Raw genomic sequence first — 26,818 nt, forward strand, 5'->3', positions numbered from 1 at the left:
TGCATTCTTGGCCATTAGAGTTTGATAGGGTACAATGAACAATCAGTGGGCCTAAGATGGTCCGATGCACATGACTAAAAGCGATATATCCTTTCAAGAACATGGGGGGCTTGTTTACCGGCCTCTACCAAAAGGCAATTGTTGGGGAAGCTGAAAAGGATAGTGGTCCATTTGTTTCTCTTATTTTCATCTTGTATACGGCTCATGTCCCTCCAAAATTGTGTCACCCCCATGGCCCCATGGCTTTCCATTGCTATCAATTGGGCTTCAAACCCATGTGTCCCTTTCTGTTGGCTCTCAAATTGATAGCTACAATTATAATAGCATAGCCATGTTAATTGATTCCTAGGTTGTATACTTTTCTGTAAGAGTTTATAATTAATGGAAGGAAAATTCTTTTTGTATATCGACGTACCCAATCGGGCAAAGATATATACACATACAAGAGTATAGAGACTCCATGCCATAAATCATGGGATTACGACGATTACTAATATTTTACATATGGGAATTGCCTTATGTAGTTGGTAGTCAATTATGAGATTGGGATCAACAGTAAATAGTTGTTCAGGTTTGGGCAGTTAATTGTTGTGGATCCCCCATTCTCAATTATGATTGAATTGTTCTGTCCTTGTAGATACTGTCAAATATGAGCTTGATTCTTTCCTTGTAAATGTGGTCAAATGAGATCTGTCGGCAGGAGAATCTGTAGGAGCAGTTTGTAGTTGAGGTCAAATGTGATATGGATTCTAAGTCTATGTATGGTGAACAATCCGAAAATAAGCTTGAAAACTCGTCTAGGGTTTCTGGTTTGCGCGTCGGCGGTCAACCGGATTAAGCAAGGGGTCGGCCGGTTGTGCCTTCCTCGGCCATCTTCATCTGCTAATATCAAGAGAAAGCATCCATAAAAGACAGGATCCCATGTCTAACGGTGTTGTCCACCAGAACAAGAGATTATGTAGGAGCAAAACAATCTATAGCATTTGTAGGAGATGCATAATCAATCATCTACACTAGCATCAGCTTATTGCAGCCACTTTGAAAGTTAGGATTGTGTTAGTTATTATTTCCTTGTTTAGAATATAAGTAACAAGTAGGGCCATTAGGTCTGTAATTACTTGTGGGGTTCATCTCAGCACCTCTCAAAGCTTCAACTGCCGGGTGGTGGGAGGAGTTGTGTGAGTTATAAAGTGCTTCTGTGGGGAAGGAGTTGTGAATTACAAACAGCTGGTTTTGTAATACAATTTTTAACTTCTCACAAATATACACTTCATACTTAATAAAGGAATTTCAATAAAGAAATACAAGGCAATAACCTCTCGCTACTACATAATAAGATGAATCAATCTATACGAAGTATCTTGTTATTTGAAGCTTAAACAAAAATTATCAATGATACAATGAACAACATTCTATAGTTTTGGGATGCTATGGACATGGAGGTGATCTGATAAGAGGTTCAGATGATCTAGAGAAGCTAGAACAATGGACTGCTGCTTTTGGGTTGGTTGCTAACCCATTGCCAACCAAATTGGGCTTTTGAAATTCTTCATTTTCATGCCTTATCTCCTTGAGCATTACTGCTACATCTTTCATGGTTGGCCTTTCCTCTGGGCAAGCATTCACACATAGGAGAGCCACCCCAAGCACTTGAAGCATCTCCTGGATCTGTGTTCCGCATCGCAAAACTAGCTGCTGGTCAAGAATTGAAGTGAAATCGCATTTTCTTTCTCGAACTTCACTGTTAATCCATGTAGTAATGTTGTCACTTTCCGGTATCCTGCTATCAGTTGGTTCCATCCCAATTAAGACCTCTAGGAGCACCACGCCGTAGCTGTACACGTCACTCTTTTCTGTGATCTTCAAACTGTATCCATATTCTGCATTGTTATAGGAAGAAGTCATCACCAGAAGCATGGATTAAATTTAAAGACACTGAATATGATTACTAGTATTGATCAGGAAAAAAAAAAAGAAGTTTCTGGAAGAGAAGTAAACATTTTTACGCGAAAAACAAGCTTCTGATTATGTTGGTATGATGGGAAATCCTGAGTAATTTGCTGTGGTAGATAGAAAAGAACCTGAAGCATTTACACTCACCAGGAGCAATGTACCCATAAGAGCCGGCAACCGTGTTGGAAGCTGCTGAACATTCTGACGATTGAACAGGCTTGGCAAGTCCAAAGTCTGCTAGAAACGCTTCAAATTGTGGACCTACCAAGATGTTGTTGGCCTTAATGTCACGATGAATTATTGGAGGAATACAGTCATGGTGAAGATAGGCTAAACCATGAGCTGCTCCTAGAATGATCTTATACCTTGCATCCCAGTCCAAGAACATCCTCTTCTCATGGAGCAATCCAGTCAAACTCCCATTACAGATGTAATCAAACAAGAGCAATCTAGTTTTTCCATTGTTACAACATCCCAGAAGCCTCACTATATTTTTGTGCCTTATTGATCCAAGAGTCTGAACTTCTGCAGAAAACAAGTCTCTCTCTGGAAGCTCCCCATTCTTCACTGGCCATAGCTTCTTCACTGCAATGATCTGCTTTCTTGGAGTCTCAACTCGATAAACAACGCCTGAACAACCCTTTCCCACAATATTAAAATCTAAAAGCCTTGGGACAATATCATTTATTGAAAAGTTAAGCTTTTGAAATGGGGTGAAATTCCATTCCAAGTCTTGTTCTTCTTCATCAGTATTCTTCCCAAATGCTGCTTCACGAGCTCTGATAAATAAAAACAGTCCAAAAATCACTATCACCACAGTCACAGCTATACTGAGAAGAGCATAGATAATAAGGTTTCTGATGGATTTCATGCCATGGAGATTTCCATTTATGTGGCACTCATTTCTATTGATGCAGAGTTCTTGATTTCCAGAAAACGCTGTGGCTGGGAGATCATGGAAGAACTTGGTATTGGGAAGGAGACCTGAAAATTTGTTGTATGAGACATTCAGAGATACTAGATTATCAAGATTACTCAGTACTCTCAGGCTTCCTGATAGCATGTTGTGGGAGAGATCCAAGTTGGCAAGCTTTGAGAGATTTGAGAAGCTCTCTGGAATGGGCCCTGTTAGAGAATTCCAACTTAAATTCAAGAGAATATCTAATCCTTGCAGCTGACCAATTTCATCTGGGATAGAACCAGTGATTTTGTTGCTGCTCATATCCAACAACTGCAAATCCCTACAGCGGCCAAGTGATGTGGGGATTAAACCAGTGAGGCGGTTCCCACTGATTACAAGTTTGTTTAAGGAGGTAAGCTTGCCCAAATTCTCAGGAATGATGCCTGCTATTCTATTCATAGAAAGGTCTAAAACATTAAGACTAACAAGGAATTCTAATGATGAAGGTATCATGCCTTGGAGTGAATTCCCGTGCAAATCAACCATTTCTAGTTGAGTGCAGTCACCGATTTCAGGAGGAATTTCTCCTGTAAATTGATTGTCTGACAATTCAAGAAAGCTCAAACTACTTAGGAGCCCAATTTCTGATGGAATTTGACCAATGAAGTTGTTTGATCCCAGCCGTAAACGGATCAAGCTAGTGCAGTTGCCAATATCACGTGGAATTTCACCTGAGATCCCATTTGATATTAACAACAATTGGGTTAAGTTCTTGAGATTGAAGAGAGAATTTGGAATGGAACCGGTGAGCAGATTGTGTGAAAGATCCAATGCTTGAAGTTTCTTACAGTTGGCTAGCTCAGTTGGTATGCTTCCATCGAGCTGATTCTGCCAGGCAAAGAACAGAGAAAGTTCCTTTAGTTGCCCGATGGCTGGTGGAATCTCACCAGAAAATCTGTTGTTATCCAATTCAAGCTGCTTCAGGCTGGAAAAGTTGCCAACAAATGATGGTATTTCGCCAGAAATGTTATTATCAGACAAAAGAAGCTCCTCCAATGTAACTAAATTTGCAAGAGACACGGGAATCTCACCCCTGAGAGCATTCAATGAGAAATCGATAACCATCAAACTTGAAAAGTTTCCAAGAGTTTCTGGAATGCTTCCACTTAGACTGTTCTGCCATAATAACACCCTTTTGAGGTTCTTCGCCAAACACAATTCGCCAGGAATCTCTCCAGAAAGCTGGTTTTCATATAGAAACAAGTTCTCTAAGGATGAGCAATTACCAATTTCTGGTGGGATGTGACCTGTGAGATTGGCTGTGTATACTGAAAGAGTCTTGAGATTCTGAAGTTCTCCCAATCTGCTCGGAATCTGACCCGAAATACCGGTATCCGCAAGACCAAGAAAAACTAGTCTTTTGCAGTTTGATATTAGCATTGGGATTTCGCCATGAATTCCCGGATTTCCGCCTGCACGAAATACTTCCAAGGCATACAACTTGCTTATTTCTTCAGGAATCCTTCCAGAGAGCTGGTTGTCAAACAGTTCAAGCTGTTGAAGCTTTGAGCAGTTTCCAATTTCTGTTGGAATTTCACCATGCAAGGAATTTGAGTTCAGAGACAACAGCTGCAACTCAGATAATTTTCCTACTTCGGCTGGGATGTTCCCTGACAGAGCATTGTAACTGAGGTCTAAGGTGATCAGTGATGACAAGTTTCCAATTGAAGGTGGGATTTCTCCAGTGAGGTTTGCATTTGAAAGGACAAGGGCGGTGAGATGGTTGAATGAGAGTAGATGGGTGGAGAAGCTGGTGTGAAGATCGACTGACGTTATTTTGATTTCTGAGACAAACCCAGTACTTGAACATTTGATATAATCCCATTTGCATGGATTATTGTGGGTTGGATTCCATGAAGAGAAGAACGTAGCAGAGGGAGATGAATTGAAGGCTGAAAGCCATGAAAGCAGAGAGAGGCCTTCTTGGTTCAAGGCAGAGATGGCTGCAGGAAAGATAAAGATGTTGAGAAGGAAGAAAACAATAGTGATTGCATTGCTTGACATGATGAGGTTGGTACTCCTCCACTGTTCTAACTCATCTGGTCTGAGCACAACCCAGTCTCTCAAAATCTATCTCTATGTTTCCTTAACAAAAGTTGGATATTGAAATGCCTTTGGATTTATCCAAATTTTTTGGAAGAAAGGGTAAAACATGTACCATTGAAAGGTGAAATCCTTTACGTAAACTTCATGAATGACTTACCTCTGTTGTATTTAAGTAATAGACAGCTAGGGACAGGAGGGACAGATCAGTTTATGGTTTTAAATGCAAAGATGGATAGAAAAGAACTTGGTCGTATAATATTTTGGGTATGAAGGGAACTAGCTTGCAGTACTTATTTATGATTGTCTTCTTTTGAATTATTGGCAAATACGAGTTTTCCCTTGCAAATCTGACTGCGCTTAGCATTGGGAAATAACAGCATACTTACTACAGATGCAACATACATTTGATATGAGTAGAATGTGTTGGGAAAAGGACGATAGGAAAGGATGGAAGATAGATTTCAGTATTAAGATTGGCCCAGCTCTTTCTTTAATTTATCAGATATATATTATATAATAAGACTTCACAATATATATAGATTCAGCTGGCCTTCATATTAAGGTACGTATATACTATCCAAATTAAGAGAAGAGAAGAATATCAGCTGTGAATTTGCATCCGGTTTTAGCAGTTCTTCAGCTGCCACGCATGGAAGATCAGATTGCTAATAGTATATACGAGTTTTTATGTTTATTCAGTAATTTAAATTAGTTGTACTACTGTTTATGGACGTGGGATGGGCTGTTTTCAATGGAATTTTATTTTATTTTATTATATATTTTTTAGTTTACCAAAGGCTTTCACATACAGACTATCCATCTTTTCTGTTAAATATATAGAGAGAGTGAAAAGGACAAAGCAGCACACAAAGATGCGGTAGACACCACAAACTTTTCTGAGATATAGTTGTGGTGAGGTCTCAAAATCATCTTCCATTGATAAAGTTTTTCCTTATCACGAAAGTAAGCCAACCATCTTCCTAAGGGACAATAATATAGGTCCATGCTGCATCAAGAGAGAAAGCTCATCACCCTCCCCATGCATGAACCTGCCAACAAAGCCAACTACAACCTAATAAAAGTAACACAATTTTGGCTTAATTTTACCGTAAACTCTTCCTGGAATATACGTGAAGACCTCCTCCGATCCGCTCAGTTAACTTTGCATTTGCAATGTTAGAAAGCTTTCAGTAATTATACAGGTAAACTTAACTTATCTTTACGATCTTCTGTCACTTTTGTAATCGTACTATCAAATTTTAATTAAAAAGCTGCAATTAATGTCCGGTTGTTATGTTTTAAAAGTTTGAATGTCACCCTTACCGTTAAGATTTAGGGTTAAATCAAACGGTACGGTTAACAGGTGAAATGTCTCTTATATGTACTTTTGATTTTTTTGATTTTTTTTTTTATAAAATAATTTAAATTTGCCCTTAATTTTTTTTTTTTTAAAAAAAAATTGGAACCAGACCGTGGGTCTAGCACCCACACCAGACCAAGGTTGTGGGTCGCATGACCTACGACTGGCCGATGGGATGCACGACCCACAACCAGCCATGGGTTTGCTGCGAGTGTTTTGGATATTTTGCCGTCTTCCGTTAATTCTAACAAGGGGACGACGTTGTAAAGTTTTCAAAGATGACGACTCGACATTGCAACTTTTTAAAGTTTAAAAGTATGATTGTAAAAGTAATGGAAGATTATGGAGTAAGTGAAGTTATCCCTAATTATCTATAAACTCTATTCCAACTCATGTAAGATGAGTACTACTCCAGTAAGGGATATAGCTTGGTTTGAAAATAATAGAGAGTTGAGAATGAGTAACGCTAAATATACGTACATACCATTCGGGCATGGCCGGGCTGTGCGACTCTAAAGAGTCGCTTGTTGTCTAGAAGCTAGTAACTCTTTTAAAAAAATTTACACTTGTCAACATATGATTGGAGCCAAAAATTGTAAGCATTTAACACCTTAATACCTTTCAATCAAATGCTAACACGTGTCAAAACTTATTAAAATATTGTAAAAGAGATAAATGTGTAGCATTATTCTTTTTATTGAAACTTGGTGAAAGATCGATATAAAAGAATAGTTGTCTCATAAGTGCACATACAACGCTTTTACAATTTGCTGATACGTGTCAACATGTGGTTAGAGCCGCGTTGGCTAAAAAAAAATAACATTCTCCAATAACATGATAACACGTATCAACACATCGTAAAAGAGTTGGCATTTTTCATATGTATCTTAATTATGCAAGTAAATTTAAGGAGCATAAGTTGAAGGGAGATAAATGTAAGGTGTGTAATAATTAAGTTCATCCACCAACATGAAATGCGTGGTACGTATACAGCTGAGGTGAACAAAGAAAATATCTAGAGATCGATGCCCTTGTCGTGTCAAGAAGGCAATAAAAGGAATTTTAGAAACTAAAAAGAAAAAACAAACAAACAGAAAACATGCAAAGGAAGAAAATGATTATACATTGGCGTGGCTTTTGCAAAGGTGTTGAATGATTGGAGATGGAAACAAATTGGATATCAGCAAAGAAATCATATGGGCCATGGCTTGGATAAGTCATGGATGGTGGGGGCAAGCGATTCCCCAACCACAACGAGTTGGAGATGACTGATTTTGCAATTTTCTTTTGAACCTTTTTGTGTTGAGATTGATCCCTTTTTTTCTTTCTTTTTTTCCTTTTTTTTCTCTTTCTTCTTTTGAGCAAAACATATATGTATATAGGGTTATTGTTAACTTTTAAGCTACAAAAATGTTGACAGTACAATGCTTCCACTAAATGTTCATTTGGTGCGGCTAAAAAAAACACATCTAATTCCTTGACACAAATACTAACACTACAAAAATTAAAAAAAAAAAAAAAAAGAAAAAAAAAGAAAGAAAGAAGGTTGTTAGTGACGTTTGAATAGTGGTGTTTTTGAATAATAAAAAAAAAAAAGAAGCTAAAAAACAGCACTATTCATTTAGTGGCTCTAAATATAAGGTTGAGACTCTAAGTTAACGTCGTTTACTGTTTATCAAATAGCAGTAATTAGGAGCGCTTGAGCTCAAACGACACTATTCAGTTAATTAGTGTCGTTTGAACAATGAACGACACTAACTGTTTAGTGTCGTTTGATCAGTAAACGACACTAATTGTTTAGTGTTATTCTCTGTTCAAATGATACTAAATTGTAATTTTGAAAAAAAAAATTAGAAATTTCTAAAACGTTTTGGTCCTTTCTTTCATAGAGGAAATTAAAACAGTGTTATTTAGTGTCGTTTTGTACAAACGACACTAGCCCAAACAACATTAAATCATTGGTTTTTTTTTTTTTTTTTTTTGGTAGTGTAAGATTGAACTCATCAATGGAGATCACTTAACCTTAAGTCCATAACACTTATAGCTAGACAAAAGTACGGTTCATTACTACAAACTGGTGAAATGATGGCCTTTTTTCTTTTCTTAAAGTAATATAGGAAAATGTTTCCAATAGTGCCAAAAGACTAAAAGAGAAAAGGATTGATAGCTATTGGAGCTAAAGAGATGTTTGGATGCATCGCATTTGCACAAGATAAATCCGCATAATATGAGCTCGGAGCTCTTGCCAATTAATGGCAGGTTTCTTACTTTCCAGGTTGGAAAAAAGTAGAGTTGCATGCACTTGACAGGACAGGTCACAATAATTGAGCATATATATATATATATATAGAAACATAAAGTTGAAATTAATTTCGTGAAACAAATACAAATGGCCACGGGGCACCGAACAAGAGCCTTCGGATGGTGGGGGCTCCGGCCATTGCTTCAGTTAACAAGGAAACAATCATGTGCCTCTTCAAGTCCTTAATTATATATATTCTTTTATGGTTAGCAAATAATTAGGGAAAACAAGGAAATGGGAAGAGTTAATCCAAATCTTTTTCTAAGCCACACAGATTTTATCTCTAACGTACATAGATGAGAGTTAAAAGAGAAAATTGTACGTAAATCAGAACGTAAGAACAAAAGTTACAAAAAAAATAAAAATAAAAAAAGAATTATTCTCTTTAATTATTTTCCTTCGACTTTATTTACATAGCCAAACAACAAAAAGAAAATTTAACTTTTCGTTCTTTTCCTTTTTTCATTTTCTCTTTAGAATATCAACCAAACATGGTCAAAATTAAGTGAACTTGGAAACAAAAATACTAGGGTAAACTTCACTTATAAGTTTATACCATTTATTTTTTATCACTTTTGTAATTAAGTACCAAAACTTTAAAAAGTGTCAATTTAGAGTATCCATATTTTAATTTTGTTCCAATTTTAATCATCTGATAAAATTTTCCGTTGAATTCTGTAAAAATTTCCAAAATATCCCTAATTTTTTTTAGGAAAAAAAAAATTCAATGATTTAGGTATTGGTCAAAATTTAACAGAATTTACAAAAATACCTATGCCTGAATATTTGAAATTTTTTATAAATTTTCTTTAAAAAAAGGTGGGGGGGGGGGATTTTAGGAATTTTGATAGGCTGGATTTAATAGAAAATTCTAACGAATGGTTGAAATTGAAAAAAATTGAAAGATAAATATCTTAAATTATCTTTTTTAAAGTTTGAGTATTTAATTACAAAAGTGACATTTTTTTTGTTTTCTGAATTTCTTGTTCTTTTTCTTTTTCCAAAGTATTTTATCATTTTGAGGGCAAAAAGAGGGCATTGCAACTTTAATGGTAGATCAGTTAGTATGGTACATTAACCAGATTGAAAGATTGGAGAGAACATTGCAAATTTTATGGTAGATTGAGAGGAATAAGTGTGTGTGTTTTTTTTTTTTTTTTTCTTCATGTCTGTGTTGTTTTAGAAAATATTTCCATTATATATAGTTTTAGAAGGGTTTTTAGTGTCAAATTTTCTCCATATTTTGCCGGGAATATTTCTAGCTAATTCGGTTGGTAGTTTTATTTTATGTAATAATTATAGACTTTTGCGATTTTAGGTAAAAGCGGGTTTTCTTTAACTGTTTAAGCCTGACTTGTGGGATTAGGGTGTGTTTGGAATTACGATTTCGTAGACAATAAGTGCGATTTTAAACCAAATCGCAAAACATAAATCGTTTGGGAAGTACATTTTTAAAAATTGCGATTTGAAAACGCAGAAAATTTGCTTTTTCAAATAGCAGATAAGATGATGTTTTTTTGAAAACGCAGAATTTTAAAGGCTAATTTACGATTTTAAAGGCTTAATTGCGATTTTGCCAAACGCTTAACTGCGTTTTTAAAAATCATTTTTTTTAAATCTCACATTTTTAAATCGTTATTTTAAATCACACTTTTTGAAATCGTAAACCTAAACAGACCCTTAGTTCAACACTTTGAATTTGAAAAAGATTTCAGTATTTTTTTTCAGAATTATTCTTTGTGAATAATTCATTCGGCAGCTAGGGTTTGTTCTCAATCTTATTCAATACTTTTATGTCTTCGTGAATTACCTAACAATCTTCAATGCACAATTTTTATAAATTATCCTATGCCATCAGAACAATGTCAATTCTGTTTGGCGTCATTGACTCACAATACATTACCTATTGGGGAGAACATCTCTAACAAAGAAGGCACAATGATCAGTAAATTATGCGAAAAAGAATAAAAAAAACCTATATATATATATCGAAACACTTGCTAGATGTGTGCACTTTCCTTCAAGCTGCTTCGAGTAGAATAACATTCCTAGACCCATGAGAAAGAAGGGGGTTTATCGAATCGACCCAGAAAGCAGTTGTTAAAAAGAAAAACAAAAAAATAAAAAATAAAACATGAAAAGCAAAGAAAAATGCTAAGAGTACTTAATATTTTACCAAGAAATTAATATTAAAATGATGTGAAACTTATTCATTAGAGAAAATTAAATGTTACGATTTTTAATAAATAAGTTCTACATCATCTTAATATCTATCTCTTGATAAAAGATTTGATATCTCTAATATTTCTTATATAACAAGTTGAATAATAAGGATAATAATTTGGGAAGAAGGTGATAATTTGAAAGTAGACAAACCCTCAGTAAACGCGGAAGACAATTTGGAAGCCAACAAATTAAAGACCAAACAAAGTGATAGAAATTGATCCATGATTTGATTTCCCTCGTGAAAGGTGAAGAAGACCAATGCACTAATGAGAGTAAACTTCCCTCGTGAGATGTGAAGACTATAGCGCCCATAGGAAAGAATGATTTGCTTAGAGGAAGTTTTCGGACCCTAATTTGTAGATAAAATGTGATTTTTAAAATTATTATTGTATCAAAATTTAATAATAAAATGTTATATATATAATAGTAATTTTAAAAGTCGTGAGTATTCGTTTTAGTATTACTCTATAAAATCCTGTAAAAGTTTTTAAAATTGCCAAAGATCTTCACCGGCCTCTTCATGTAAGTCTGCTCCTATGTATCAGCATATGATTAGAGCGGTGTCGATCACTAGAAAAGTTCCAATCCTAGGTTGATATGTGTAAGCAAGTCATAATTAAAAGAGCCGTAGCTCTAACATTTTCATGTTAGAAAAGCAAATGTGGGTTCCTTGTGAGAGGCAATTAACATGTAATATTCCTTGCTTGGTTAGCCATCTTGCGATGCTGCAGATAGATGCTAAAGGCTAAAGCCCTGATGACAAGCAATGGACATGAAAAACATACACGCACTGTGTCTCTCTCTCTCTCTCTCTCTCGATCATCTTCTGACTACTCAACCATGGCCTCTTTAGGCCAATATTGTACAAGAAATTGGCTGAGCTCAAAGAACAGCTTCAACACAATTTCAATTTCCCAATCATGCAATGCAAGGCAATTTAGGAACGTAGAAGCCAACCATCACAGCAGTACTAGGCCCGCATTTTGCCAACTATCATCGCCTGGAGGAAAGAAGCAGCTGCTGATCAGAACCTTCCAGAAAAGCAAAGAAGATCATCAATGGAGAGTAGGCTGCGGTGATGATGGCTCATGCGGGATTGCACCTTTTTCCCCGCACATTCCTTCTGCATTGGACTTGATCAAAGACTTTTACAATGCCATCAATTCCAAGGACCCTGAAAAATTGGACGAGACATTGGACCAACTTCTGTCAGATGCTTGTGAATATCAGGATCTTTTCTTTTACATTCCATTTCAAGGAAAACAGGTATTTATTTGTTTATTTAATGTTTTTAAATCACAATTTTTTTAAAATGCACTTTTAATCTGTAATTCTTCCTGGCACCTACAGGGTATCAAAAAGTTTTTGGGCGACGTAATGGAAGCGATGGGACAACATATTCAGATGGTTATCGATGACGCGAAAGTAGGCGAGAATTACAGTGCAATTGTATTTTGGCATCTAGGTAACCAAATCCTAATGGTTCGTTTGGGTATTGAATTTTTAGAATTAGAATTGAATTCTTATTTTAATTGCGAATTTCGAGGCAAAAAGTTGTGTTTAGGTGTTGAATTTTTAAATTAGAAAATATTATTTTTAATGGTAAGAAATGATTGGAAGTTTGAAAAGTTGTGTATAATGATTGGTATTGTGAAAAGTTATGTGAAATAATGATTTAATTAAAAAATAAATAATTTTTCTTTTTAAAAGAAAAAACAAAATTAAAATTAAAATTAAAAAAAAAAAATAGAAGCAAGGGGTGGTTGCCGGTTGGCAGCCACCCCTTTGGGGGTGGCCGCGCGGCCACCCCCAGTGGTCGGGGATGGCCACGCGGCCACCCCGAAAAAAAAAGTTATTATTTTTTTAAAAAAATTTTAAAGAAAATTATTATTTTTTTTTTTAAAAAAATTATTATTATTTTTTTTAAAAAAAAAATAATTTATTATTATTTTATTAAGTAAATGCGGGACCTACGCACTGTGCATGGGTCCCAGTCATCATTGAAGGTAGAATTGGATTCAGAATAGAATAAGTTTTCTTCTCTGTATCCAAACCAACCATAAAACGCTCCTCTTTCTCTCAAATAAAAATTCTCATATACACGATAATGCTGATGTGGCAAACAATTTTTTTTTTTTCTTTAAAATACATATGCTTATAATAATAAATTGTCATATTAGTCTCAAAATATTATTTAAAAAATAAAAAATGTGATACCTAGCACCTTTTTTTTTTTTTTTTTTTTTTTTTTTTCTTACATGTCTTTATGTGTTCTATTTTATGTGACCAATGTATTATCTTAAGCCATGTCAATATGATAAGAATATGTGTGTGTGTGTGTGAATTAGTAAATATTATTCCCATAGTAATGTTAAGATAAACTAAAGATAATATTTAATTATTTTAAAATTTCAAAAACTACATTAAAAAATTCGATAGCTTAGAAATGAAATGGAAATTCAACACATTATTCAAAGATCAAAATTATTATTATTATTATTATTACTAGAATTCATAACTTTTCCATATGAGGTTTGATTTGATTTTCTTATTTAGATATTTACTATAGTTGTGTTATTGTAATAAAATCTCTAGGATTTGATTATCTATTCCTCCATAAATAGGGTCATGTTGTATTTACAAAAAAAAAAAAAAATCAAGTCCATATTGGGCCTCCGTTTTTAAACAAAGCCCATTTCGATTTTGGGCCTGGGCTAGGCGGCTGAGTCATTCTTGAGAATACCTGCCTATTGACTGAAAAACAACTGTAAAACTGTGACAGTATGGAAGGACAAAGACATACCCTTCAGCACTGGTTGCAAATTCTTCGAATGTGAAGAAGTTAAGGGGAAGCTCGTAATTAGGTATTATTTTTTTGTCAAAAGGTTTGGTGTTCGTCATCGAACAATTATATAATCATAATTATCGAGCTCATTAACCCCTACTTCTTATTGCTTTCAACTCCTCAAAATTATGTAGGAAAATAACCGGCGTGGAAGAATTTCCTGTAAAACCTGGTGAATTATTACTGGTACGGATCATATTTTTATTTATTTATTTATTTTAATCCTTAAAAATTTGTCTTAGAACTTAAGTGGTTTGATGTCATTAATTTCTGGCATATATAAATCTGTAGAAACTGTTAAAGGCAGTCAGCGAATTTTGTGACCGCTACCCAACGTTAGCAGAAGGTACGTACGTGTCAATCTTTCCAAAACCTCTATGCTAATTAATTGGTTAATTAATTAATTAATTAATTAATTAAATGGTAACGAGCTTTGCAGGGTTGCTGAAGCTACACTCCCATGGCACGCATGAAGGAGGACTAGAAACGATTTTAGACATGTTTGGCGTGAAAAGAGGCTGATCGATCAGGCCGGCCACTTTATTTGGGTTGAATCTCAAGTTGTCAGACTGTCAGTTCAACTGTTATCGATCGATAGGGGTTTTAATTTAATCAACCATGCACCAAAAATCTTATTTCAATATATTCGTCAAACTATATATTATAAAAATGCAAAATTAATTCAACAATATCATTTTATTATTAGTGAGCTTAATTAGCTAGGCCGATCGATCTAGAACTTGGTCAACCATTATGAATAGTCAAATAAACCGCTAGATTGACCAAATTAAGTTGATCGATCATTGATGTTAATTAAGTATATATGAATCTATTACATGATCGATAGATTTTTAAGGATTAAGGTTTTCATGAGGTTGAGTAGAAATATATTTCGATTTGATACAAGGATGCAACAAAAACCATGTGATGGGTTGACGTCATGGGGTAAGTGGACCAGATGTTAGGCACGTCTCCCATTAAGCAAGTGGAATGGAACATGCCCGGGACGGTAGCAATATTTATAACCATTAACCAAATCTACTTCTTCCTTTTCACTTATCCAATATTAGTCCAAAGGCCGGTGCCGACATCTCATACCATTAAGATCGACCTGCTATTCTTTTCATTTTTGTCCAATTCCGTTTTAAATCTAATTATCGACCTAATTGTTGAAATTAAAAACTCAAGAATTAAATTAAAATTGCACAAAAACATAGGGCTACATTTAATTTTTCGGTTATAAAAATTCCAATTTCTGACTTATATATTAAAAACATTCATTCAAACAATATTATGAGTTCTTATTAATTTGAAGTTAGTCAATTTAAAAAAATTTAAGAATTTGTCCAATTATTTTTATTTTTTTTATTTTTTTTTGGGAATATAACCTAAGAGAATACTAGCTACTTGTTCATTTTATTTTTCCCAAATCTTTTGATAAATTAAAGAAACATAAAAAAAATATAGATATAATTTCCCACATTCTATAAATTATGTTCGCATCTGGTCTTATTGCCAGTGCTGAGCTGTGTACGTAGACTCGAGCTAGCTAGGTACAATATATTGCATGACGATGCTCATTATATTCCATGCTTATACACGCTCATATGAATTTCAACAATGTGGGCTTGTAGGGATTGAACAAATATCCGATATTCTTTTCAACATTAATTTTATTTTTTTGAAGGTTGAAAGGTAGTGAATTAGCAAAATAAGGCCGGATGGTGTGTTTAATTAAATGGGTCAGATTAAGGTTGACTTATATGACCTTATACTTTTATCTCAACACAATCTAAACCCGACACAAATTCAACACAAAATTAGCGAATTATGGTTAAGGGATCTAATCCATTTAATTAAATAGATTAGGTTATGATTGACGTATGGAGTTTTATATCTATATGTGCTTTGAAATAATTCAAACCCAATACGTGAACACAAATTACAGTCTAATTGAAAAATATATATGTTAATTATGTCAAGTCCTCTGTAAATTTTGGTATAAATTAAGAAAAGCTAACCACGTGAGTTGGACTGTTATCCTTGCACACTAATGAAAAGTGATTGTGATAGAGATGGTATTGGTATATGTGGTCCATGGACAGCGTCTTTCACCAACAACGCACACAGTCTACTCAGACATAACTTAGTTGTTGGATCGAACAATATTGCATTTTCTTTTTCTTAAAAAATTTCTAGGTTCCAAAGCCATCCCATATATATATATATATATATATCTTGAGGACAGATCGAGGTAATTAAGTTTTACCATTAATTAACAGCAATTAATTAAAACTAGACAGACATTCATTTGGAAAATGTTTGCCGGAGGTGCCAAAAAAAAAAAAAAAAAAAAAAAACGAAGAAAGAGCCTAAGGATCATGCAATATTTAACTGATTAAGTATTCAATTACCGAAATGAAAACTTATTAATATCTGAATTTATTGTATAGTTCCATTGAAATATATAATATAATTAATGTCCATACCATTAACATTTCCATGGACACGTAAGCTTTCTTAAGGAAGAGGAAAATAACTCAGGGAAAAAAAAAAGAAAGGAAGTTAATTTGTGTAGTACACTTCAAGGTCTTGAAAAAACCTCGAAACCAGACAGATCGAAGGAACTCCAACTGTCGCTAATTAGATTCGTAGAATTCCTTAACTGATCATTGGACTGAATCGACTCCAACTCTTGCAATTGCAGCATAGGTTGCCACATTAAATTCGGCAAAGTTGCAGCATCGGACCACAAAACATCTTGGGCTACTTCATTATCCAACAAAGTCTCTATCCCGAATGCATTCACATCGTCTTCAATGAGTTCTTGAACTTTTTCTTCTCCAGAAAGTCCTTCAAGTAGTATATCATGAATATCAGCCTCTCCAATGGGCTTCTGGTATTCGAACGCTACGCTGTTTTGCTCGCTACCCGGATTTAAAGACTTGGGCGAATCGGACACCGCGTTGGAGTTATTATCAGGCAATTCCGGGACTGTGAACGCCGGCTCGATGTTGCTTGGATTCTGATTCAAGAACCTGGCGAAAACAACCGCAAGATCGACGCCCGACCCATTGGTTTCGGTTCGTTGAGACACCGAGTCCCCATTAGAGGAACAAGAATCAGTTGATTGCTGATCATAATTGGCATTATGAGAAGAAGTTAGCGAAACCCGTTGCGTATGTGGGAACCTAGCCGACTTGGAACGGCGAGTTTTCCGGCAACCGCCACCTACAGGAACGTTTCTGAGAGACCCACCTTTGGTCCAGTACCTCCGACAACCTTTGCAGAAGTACCTAGGCTGTGACAAGCTGTAGTTGTTGTAGTAACAGAACTTTGTGTTGGAAGAGGCACAGCGAGGGCAGTTGGGAGCGATTTCAACGTTGGGCTTCCACCTTCTGTCCATCGGCAATGGCCGAGGAGGGCACTGCAACGCCGTTTCGTGACCACCACCACAAGTTGTGAACATTTTGAGGCCGGCGGGGAGAGAGACTGGGAAATCTTCAAGACTTCAACGAAGGGTCACCGGCCGGTGTGAGAGTTAGTGCCGGAGCATGTGTGTGTATGTGGGTTGAGTGGGATTTGTGGGGCTTGTAATATAGTGGGGTTGAAAAGAACGTGGGCGGTTGGAGAGCGTCATGGCCAAGGAAGGGTGTGAGATTGTGACGAGTTTCATGTATAGTATGCTATTAAATAGGCGCAATGAGCGTGTCTCTAATGCCTCATGTGGCATTTCTTCATTGGGCACTCCATGAGGGTGATTGAGGTTGATAAGTCAAAGCTTCCTGGTTGTCGATCAATTGCCCATTATATTTATTATTATTTTTAATTTCTTCACAAAATGACTGTGATGTCCTTGTCAATTATACATATAGAGAAAACTTGGCAATGGAGGAAAACACCAGCATTAATGAGAGATGAAATACCAGTAGACCTAACATTGCATACAGTAGCGAGAGAATTAATCAACGGTGCTTAAAATTTGAAAACGACACTACGGACCAACCAATTCTATAAAATGTTTAATTAAAAGGATAGAAACATGGGTGTATTAATTAATTTGCTATTAATCCTTAAACAGGTCGAAGATTTGGAGATAACGAGGTCGAGGAGGCGTCGGCTTTGGCTTCTTGCCTTCTTCAATGGTATCGTTGAGGCATGGAGCAGCTTTTCCTGCTTGCTTGTCGTGGCAACTGGCAAGTGGCTGTTGTCATTAGAAAATCATTTTATGCTCCGTTTGTTTCGGCGTAAAATGATTTTAGTATTTTTTTGTGTTTTGTAAGGGCGAAAATAATGGTCAAATAAAAAATGATTTCTGTTTGACAAAAAATGCTTAATAAATTTCGGAAAATGATTTACGCTTTTTAAAAGCGTAAATCATTTTCCGTAGATGATAGACTCAGTCGACTCTCTTTTAAACAACGCAGTCGACCTTTACATTCAAGCAGTTGACTATTACCGAATTCCGACAAGCCAGATCCCGACACCGGTTGGTGTCGGAATCCGACAAATTATGCCGGAATTCGGCGACATCCGGCAACCGTTGCCGGATTTCAGCAGTACCGTGCAAGATTCCGGCCAGACTGGCCAGAGCGACCGAATCTCCGGCTATTTGGTCGGGATACTGGCCGAATCCCCGGCCATCTGGTCGGGATACTGGCTGGATCCCCGGCCATCTGGTCAGGATCCTGGACAGATCCGGCCGTTCTAGCCGAATCACAAGCCAGTTCGGCTGGATCTCCGGCCATCTGGCCGTGATACTGGCCGAATCTCCTGCCGGGATCCGGCCATTTTGTGCCGGATTCCGGCAAAGATCGCTGGAATTCGACACAAATTGCCAGATTCCGGCCACTTTGCCGGAATTTGTATGCGTCAAATATAAAAAAATATTTTTATATTAACATTTTTTTATTTTTTGAATAAAATTTAATTTTCTAAATTAATATGATTAAATTAAAATATAAAAAATATTTGTAGTTTTCTGTATGAGTCAAACACCGAAAAATGATTTTGACGAAAAATATTTTTCTGAAAAATGACTTCTCTGAATATATTTTACGACGAAAATCATTTTACACCAAAACAAACGGAGCATAAAACGTACAATTTCACCGTCGAAGTTGAGTTTTGGAACCCAAATATCTGGCGGGGGAACCCAAATATATATCATGTTTGGTCTGGGCCGGGAGATGAGACTACAAGAGCTAGCCATGAATCCCAAGGATCTTCTTTTCTTGTATATATAAATCATGTTTAAAAAAGTGAAAACACACACTCATAATTAAGCTTCTTTTATTAACTTGGACTCAACATAAAAGCCAGCTTCTTTTAATTAAAGATCAATGTTTTGTATTAAGTCATTTAATACTAATAAATGAGGGGAGTTGCCAATTTAATCCATCATTAGGGTTAAAAAAAAGAAAAAAAGAAAAAAAAATTGTCAAACATTATATATTGAGCAAATCAAAAATATATCTCCCAATATGTATACCAATTAAATGTCCATCTTCGTAAATTGCGTGCAAGGATCGAAGTGTGAGTCGACGTCGGCCGGCATGAGCGCGCGGGGTAATGCATTGTACATTCACTCGTGGGGATCAGTGGATTACCAAAAAGTCAGATATAATTAATGATAAATAGGCTAACGTCGCGGGCATGTTGCATGCCACATGCTTAGTGGGATGCGTGGCATGCCTTCCTTCTCTAATCTCTTCAATTTCGTAAATTTTACAAAATAATTAACACTTCTTATATATATATGCTGAATGAATCCCGTACGTGTTGCGAATGAAGTTCACCGCACGCCATTCTCCAATTTTGTTTATTACTAATTTGTTTATCATGGTCAACGTATCTTGTGGTCTCTTTGCCCATCACTCTACCCCTAGCTAGCAAGTTTGCAGTCCAATCGATCTACACGTGAAAATGCAGATGTAGGTGTGGGTATTAACAATATTTGTAATTATATATGTAAAATGCAGTTATTATTTTTAAGAATCTGCATCAGTACGGTTATTGTAGTTTTTATCCGCAATTCTCATATAAGGTCACGAGCACTTTGGGCCTTAAAGTTGTAATTTCTGCTTCTAGTAAATACACTATTATTCAGATCACACTTGCTAATCATTTTGCCATGAAATTTCATCTAATACATAAATTTAATTAAATATACATATTATACATAAAAGAAATGCGGATGTGGCCACCTCGGCATATGAGGATAGTGATTTTTGCTAACCGCATCCGTATATGCGGATAACAAATAGCGGATGCGGAGGGTTATTATCCGCCACATTTTCACCCCTATTCGAATCCAATCCTTGTGCTTTTTTTTTTTTTTTTTTTTTAAAAAAAAAAAAAGAAAAAAAGAAAAGAAGCAAAAGTAATATGAAATTAATATATTTTTTTAAATATTAGAATTAAAAAAATTAAAACAAGTCCAAAACACTCAAAATCGGCTCAACTATTTATCTTCAAGATCGTTTAAAATATGCTCTAATAGAAAAAAAAAAAAAAAAAAAAAAAAGAAAAGAAAGAAAGAAGGTCCAAAAGACTAAAATAAGTTCTAATAGAGATCCAAAGAATGCCCAAAAGACAAATAGGCCAAATACACAATGTACGGCCGGATAGTGAATAATAAATTAACATAATTCGGATGCAAATATCTAAAAGTGATATCCGCATCCACATGTACAACCATACTCATAATGGTCCACCAACATTGTGGAAGATAAGATTCAAAATGAAGAAGAGTCATGTTATGGTAAATATTTTATTTCATTTTATTTAATTAATGACATACTTAATATAATGTCATTTAAAGTTTTTAAATGATATGCCAATATATATATGACATCATGCACATTATTAAATGAAACAAAATAAATTTTGACCATGAAATAAATCATCTCCATTTCACTTTAAAATATTGAAGATGATTCTATTCATATTGGGGAGCAGTACGTCGTTCCTTGATATCAAAATGTTAATTAATGTCTATTAGCCTCTTTCTCAATGTTGCTCTCATTATGTAGTTATACAAGCTTGTACTTCGTTCAAAAAAAAAAAAAATACAAGCTTGTACTATTATTATCCGTATTATTTTGGTTTCATTAGATAACCTTTTCTTCTAAAATAGAATATATATATATATATATATATATATATATATATATATATATATATATATATATATATATATATATATATATTTACGCTTTGAGAAGCTAGCTTCCATGATAGTTGGGCTTGGACTCTTTTCATTGTGTATATTGTATCCCATCGTGTAAAAAATTAGATGATTTCAGCATATATACCAAATATTTGTTATTAAAAGGATTTTGTCAAAGAAGATTACGTGAAAAAAAAAAATAAAATAAAAAAATCACGCGTATCTTTAGTTTCATAATGATCTCGATCTTTCACTGCATTTGATCTGGTCTTCTCAAACGTTTAATCACTACTTTCGTTTTCCTAGCTAACTTTTCGATGGATATAACTTCGTTTTCCTAAATTTTCCTAATAATACTTAGAATTTATTATTAGCAGTCCTACACGTTTTAACAACTTATAATCAAGTATATATATTAAGAGTGATTTGCGACTTATATATATATATATAATTTTTTTTGTTTTTTGGTTTTTCACTTGCAATTAACTAGCTAGCACCAAGTTGGCAAAGGAGTTTTAGTGTAGGAAATCATATGAACTACTCTCGAGCTACGTACTAAATCTTAGGGAGATTTGTGCAAGAAATATTAATTAGTTCATCAGCATGATGTTATTTTTACTAATAAACGTAATAGTAGTCGACTGATTTTAAAATAAGGTCTTACTATAGCATCGTCTTAATTAAAAGCTTAATTAGTCTATAAATTTGAATGTAATAATGTCATAACAATTATTTGTTTTTGTGACTTCGATCTGTTAAATGCGTGACTTAATCACAACATTTATATGTATATATGGACTATCACATTAATTACTTACCTACCAATAAAACAAGAAGAATTATTTTACAAAGGCTACATTATTATTTGCTTATAGCAGCATATCAGATATTTGCTTAATTTCCAGGAAAAGAAAAGAAAAAAATCTGAAAATATTGCTAGCTATTGCTTATTCGATTTGAAGAGAACCACGTGGAGCGGTGGAGGTTTCGCGTCATTTTCACGAAATATGTGGGATATTAAAAAGATCAATAGCTTGTACGTATCAACTTCTTTAATTCTGTTCCTCAAATATCACAAACATAACTGCCTCTTGATCACTCTGATCTTGGCCAACCCTTAATAATACGTAGAATGGGCACTCTCTTTACAAACAACATATATGTTCAACGTGCATAAAGAATAGGAAGGAGCAGTGGGCAAAAAAGCTCGTACGTTCACCGTGTTTGGCAAACTACTTCTTCACGAGGAATCCAAACAACGGGTGAGGTTCACTGTGGGGCACACATTTAAGGGCCAGACAGAGAGGGTTTTATTATATCTGTCTCAGTAGTTGATTAATTTAAACTAATGAATGTGAGAGAAATCAACGATAATCAGTTGCAAGCCTGCGGTTGATCAATATCTGTCTGTGCCTAGCTAGCTAACTAGCAGGACTTTCCAACGTACTTTGGTATCATTTCCAAGTAGTTATTTATTACTATTGGATCAATGAGTGGTTCGTTGGTTTGTTTATATAGGCTCAAATTAAGGAAAGTTTTAATGAGTGTTCGTCTAATTCTTGGAGATAACATTGAATTGTCATTGTTAATCATCAGGCTTTTTCAGGCTGTGCTAACGTTCTAGCAGATGGCATGCTGAGAGATGTCTATCTGGTTTAACGGACCTAGCTTTTTATTTTTGTTTTTGTTTTTAAGTTAAGTTAAATATAAACTCGATTATTAGCACCTTTGGGTGATCACGGTCGCCTATCACCACCTACGCCGTTGTCCTTCAGGAATTTCATCTTTAGATGATATGTGGACGTGACGACCTTCATCTTAGCTTGTTGAGTGTTGACAACCCAATAATGGCGGGGGACACTTCTTGCTGTGACAGGCAGGTAATTGTTTCGACGGGATAGACTCTATCCCCCGAGAAGCCTACCAACGAGAAATTTACCTACTGCAACTTGTCCTTGCTTAGTTTCATCTACTCGTAGGCCGGCATGCATGTACAATATGTCAGCCGAGCTACCATGTTCAATCTATAAGGATTCTACGAGTCATATAGTTGGCAATGAGCAGAGTCACTACCAGTGCATCGTCACGAGGATGTGTTTATTTGTATATTTGCATTCTTCTTGACATAATGCGTTTTAAAGTCGTGATGACCATTAACTTATCAGAATTTTACAATTACGCATGCTTATGCGAGAATAGTAGCAGGATGGATGAGCTATTGGAAAGTTTGGTTCTGGAAAGCCAAAAGCGGACAATATTGTATCGTTGAAGGTGGGTCATTACAGTTGTATTCCCCTAAATTCTTCCTTCATGATTAGACACTCATCAATTTTTTGAGTCTTCGCGAGCCTTCCAAGTGCATAGACTTCTCCTGCTTGCGCCTGTTAGACATTGGCCTTTCAAGAAGAACAAGATTCACCCCCTTCGGTCGAACCCTCTACAATCGTCTGAATATCTCCGAGGGGCTTGCAATCGTTTGTCTTACTGCCTAGGTTCTCGACGTAACTACTGTTGATAGGATGCCCTTTGTTGGTTGGTCATGAACCTCAGCAGATTTCCTTGAAGTACTAATTGTCTCCGGAGGTCAAAGCAATCCTCTATATCGTGATCGTGGTCACTGTGGAACTGACAATACTTGTCCCGCGATTAGCTATTAGGGTTTGACCTCAATCTTTCTAGCCACTTTAAATATGGATCACCTCGAATTTCCATCAGCACTTCGGTTGCAGAAGTGTTGAGAGGCATAAATGGATAAACCTGAGAGGTTGCCGAGGGGGTGGTTCGTACCTCTGTTGAAACAGTTTAAACGCTCCTCAGTCCTACAATGAAGACTCTCCCCACTGTCTCTCCGTTTGCAGGGGTCCTTATTTTATCTGAATTCTCAGCCCTTTTCTCGACCTACTACATGAAGTCCTTGATCGTGTCAGTGGCGTTCATAAGCTCCTTGACTTTGTCCATTACTCTTGGAGGGTTGATGGAGTTCTTCAAGCAAGGTCTGCCATGAAGAAGCTGCAGGGCCATACCCATCGAGGAAGGCTGTCAGAACTACACTCATCTTGATCGTCCACTGAGAGCCTCTCCCAATCGAAACGGGCCAAGAAGTCCTCGAGGGACTCGGTTTCACCTTGTTTAAGGGTGAGAAGATACATCGCTGGTCTCCTTTGCTTGTGATTTTTAATGAACTAGGAAAGAATTTGCTTTCGACGGATGACTCAATTGACCCTAGCTAAAGGTTGCCAAACCACCTCCTCACAGGCCTCTTCAATGTGAGCAATAAGTCTTGACACATAATTTTGTTTGGGCTCTTTGAAGGTGTATGTAAGCCATGTACATCTCGATGTGGTCCTATGGGTCCTTGGACCAGTCATAAAGATCAATTTGAGGAATCTTTAACTTTGAAGGGAGGACAAACTTCGTGACCCCCTTTGTAAAGGAGAAGTTTGTTCATTGGAGGATGTTGTCAACAATTGAGCGGTGCTTACCGTCAACCTTCTTGATGACTTCTTAGAATTTGGTTTGCAACTCATTTACCCAAACATCCACCTAACCGCTTTCCATTGAGAGTTTTGGTTGCTTAAACTCGGTTTCTTGCTAAGGTGACGGTGAACGAGTCCTCTCAGCATGCTTTCCTATGATGCTTATACTGTCTTTTGTATTGGCCACCGGGGGAGGCCCAGGTTGGTTGTGATGGGTTGTTCAAGGTATTAGGTTGAGTAGGGTTGATAGTGATGCATCTAAAGAATGATTTTTATGGCTTGGGAGATCTAGTCCACTTGGGTTTCCAGCACCAGAAAAGCGCTACTCTTGGGGGGTTCGACTAAGGGCTTGGTTGGGGGTTTGGCTAAGAGTCTGGTTGGCCGAAGCTACTAATGTGGTCATCTTGAGAGCTTCTGGATCGTGTGTTTGGCATGGGGTCTTTGTCTTAATCTCTATTCGAGCAACATCACAAGCTATGACTCTTTTACCATCAAACTCATACGCTTTGTGATCACTAGTCAAGCTCACGATTAATGTTGGGCGACCTTAGGTAAACCTTTCACATTGTGAAAGTAAGGTCATATAGATAGTGAGTATTGCCCAATTTACATGTCTCAATTTCAGTAGTGACATTGCAGCAAAGTAGTTTCTAAAGCAAGAAGCTACGGCTCAATCATTCGACTAGAAATCAAGCTCATAATTTAAGTGAATTTGATACAAACTTCAAGTAGAACTTACACTTAAAAACCATCTTACAAGGTGAGAGCTCCCAAGACTTTTTGAATAATGACCCACTTCCAATGACACAATATTTTCGGCTTTTGGCTCTCTCAAACCAGACTTTTCAGGAGGTCACCCATCCTGGTACTACTCTCATAGAAGCACGCTTAACTACGGAGTTATGATAGGTTTGTGGCCATCACGGCTTTAAAACGCATTGTGTTAAGAATGTTGCGTTTATACATATAAGCACACTCTCATTCTTAGGCGATGTGAGATGTCACAATCACCCACCTTGGGATCCAGCGTCCTCACTGGCGACCCTCATGGATCACCCCATTCTTAGCGTCCCAGCGAGTGCCTGCTAGCAACCCTCATGGGCTTGTGCACGCTCCCTCCATCTCAGGTTGGGCAATGGCTTTGACACCATCTGTAACGACTCACCCTCAACGACACAATATTGTCGACTTTTGGCTCCCCTAAACCAGACTTCCCAGGAGGTCACCTATCCTGGTACTATTTTCGCAGAAGTACGCTTAACTGCGAAGTTCTACTAGGTTCATGGTCATCATGACTTTAAAACGCGTTGTGTCAAGAAGGGTGTGTTTATACATATAAGCACATTCTCATTCCCAAGCGATGTGGGACGTCACGTTTTGTACACATGGATAAGATTATATTTAACTAATGTAGACACTTAGGATCAACATACAACCATGCTCTAAAGCTAACGTCCACGACGGCCTACTCTGTCGACATTGACCCAATGGTAGTCCTCTCTTTTAGGTGTCTTGTTCCGGCCCTTTCTAAACTAGGAATAATATATGCCCTGTTAAGTAGTACAAGTCAACTCTAGTTATATTAAGTATATAATATTAGGTACATATTTCTATAAGAGCCGCTTGATTGATGAGTCAACCCTAGCTTTCCTTAATTAAGGACACTGTAAAATAGTTCATCTATTTAAATATTGTTATGTTATAAATCAAGCAAAGAATAATTAGTCTAAATCAGCCTTGTGTTATGAGGTTCAGTTTCCTTCTAAGAACCTAAAGTAACTGTTGCGAACTTAGGTTCGTAACACGACTCCACTCATCTATAAGTATTTAATGACTTAACATTATGCTCATACATAATATCAAAATATTTTAATCCAGCCTATAAGTCGTCCATTGTGAGACTCAGCTGCAAAGCCAAAACTCATTCAATCTCATATTTGACTAGCCGTAGTCCAATCATATACTCAATGTGGTTTTAGCCTTGATACCAAATGGCACAAACCTCAGGTAAAACTCATCCTTAAAAAGTAAACTTGTAAATGGAGGATGCTCAAGAGTTTATATATACATGATTAAGAATACACTTAACCGATGTGAAACATTTAAAAGATTGTATGAGAAAATAGAATCTCTAATATTGAACGAAAAAAGCTGTAATATAGTTATTTTAGTTCTGGCCAAACTGCTCATAAAGGAGTCTTGTGAAAGCTTACCTTAGCCCATGGGCCGGGTTTTGAGTGTAAATGTCGCTTGTCTCTTGTTTCTCACTTTAAACCTGTACTTTTCTTCCCTAGTGATTAATTAGAACGAAGAAGAGTAGTGTATAATGAAACATGATTATGATTTGTAGTTCCTCAATTGAAGACTTTGTCTCAACTTCTATTTATAATAATCTATACATGAGATGTGAGTCAAGTTCGAAATACAAAAACTGAGAGACTCATCTTTATCTTTAGATGAGGACGTTGTTACAAATAT

General features: G+C 36.1%; 3 protein-coding genes across 3 annotated transcripts; 1 reads left to right on the plus strand and 2 right to left on the minus strand.

The window, feature by feature from the left end:
• Positions 1-1,302: 1,302 nt before the first annotated feature.
• Positions 1,303-5,214, minus strand: LOC133867506 (LRR receptor-like serine/threonine-protein kinase RGI2). Its single transcript, XM_062304307.1, has 2 exons — positions 2,101-5,214; positions 1,303-1,880 (listed from the first exon to the last, which is right to left on the minus strand). Exons 1-2 carry the CDS (start codon positions 4,916-4,918, stop codon positions 1,429-1,431), a joined length of 3,270 nt encoding a protein of 1,089 aa, XP_062160291.1. The 5' UTR covers positions 4,919-5,214; the 3' UTR covers positions 1,303-1,428.
• Positions 5,215-11,628: 6,414 nt separating this feature from the next.
• On the plus strand, positions 11,629-14,312 carry LOC133867332 (uncharacterized). The gene is made up of 6 exons (XM_062304058.1): positions 11,629-12,114; positions 12,199-12,313; positions 13,631-13,712; positions 13,828-13,879; positions 13,985-14,039; positions 14,133-14,312. The coding sequence occupies exons 1-6, from the start codon at positions 11,689-11,691 to the stop codon at positions 14,213-14,215; spliced, it is 813 nt and encodes a 270-aa protein (XP_062160042.1). The 5' UTR covers positions 11,629-11,688; the 3' UTR covers positions 14,216-14,312.
• A 1,824-nt stretch (positions 14,313-16,136) lies between these two features.
• Positions 16,137-17,342, minus strand: LOC133866931 (dof zinc finger protein DOF3.5). Its single transcript, XM_062303593.1, has one exon. The coding sequence runs from the start codon at positions 17,160-17,162 to the stop codon at positions 16,278-16,280; it is 885 nt and encodes a 294-aa protein (XP_062159577.1). The 5' UTR covers positions 17,163-17,342; the 3' UTR covers positions 16,137-16,277.
• Between the last annotated feature and the right edge of the window lie 9,476 nt (positions 17,343-26,818).

This window comes from Alnus glutinosa, chromosome 4 (genome assembly GCF_958979055.1).
Source record: "Alnus glutinosa chromosome 4, dhAlnGlut1.1, whole genome shotgun sequence".
Lineage (NCBI taxonomy): Eukaryota > Viridiplantae > Streptophyta > Magnoliopsida > Fagales > Betulaceae > Alnus > Alnus glutinosa.

Coding starts and splice junctions, on each gene's coding strand:
- LOC133867506 (XM_062304307.1), bottom strand. CDS start 4,918: ATGTCAAGCAATGCAATCACTATTGTTTTCTTCCTTCTCAACATCTTT. Junction 1,881..2,100: donor TTATGGGTACATTGCTCCTG/GTGAGTGTAAAT, acceptor ATAACAATGCAG/AATATGGATACAGTTTGAAG.
- LOC133867332 (XM_062304058.1), top strand. CDS start 11,689: ATGGCCTCTTTAGGCCAATATTGTACAAGAAATTGGCTGAGCTCAAAG. Junction 12,115..12,198: donor TTCCATTTCAAGGAAAACAG/GTATTTATTTGT, acceptor TGGCACCTACAG/GGTATCAAAAAGTTTTTGGG. Junction 13,713..13,827: donor AAGGGGAAGCTCGTAATTAG/GTATTATTTTTT, acceptor AAAATTATGTAG/GAAAATAACCGGCGTGGAAG.
- LOC133866931 (XM_062303593.1), bottom strand. CDS start 17,162: ATGTTCACAACTTGTGGTGGTGGTCACGAAACGGCGTTGCAGTGCCCT.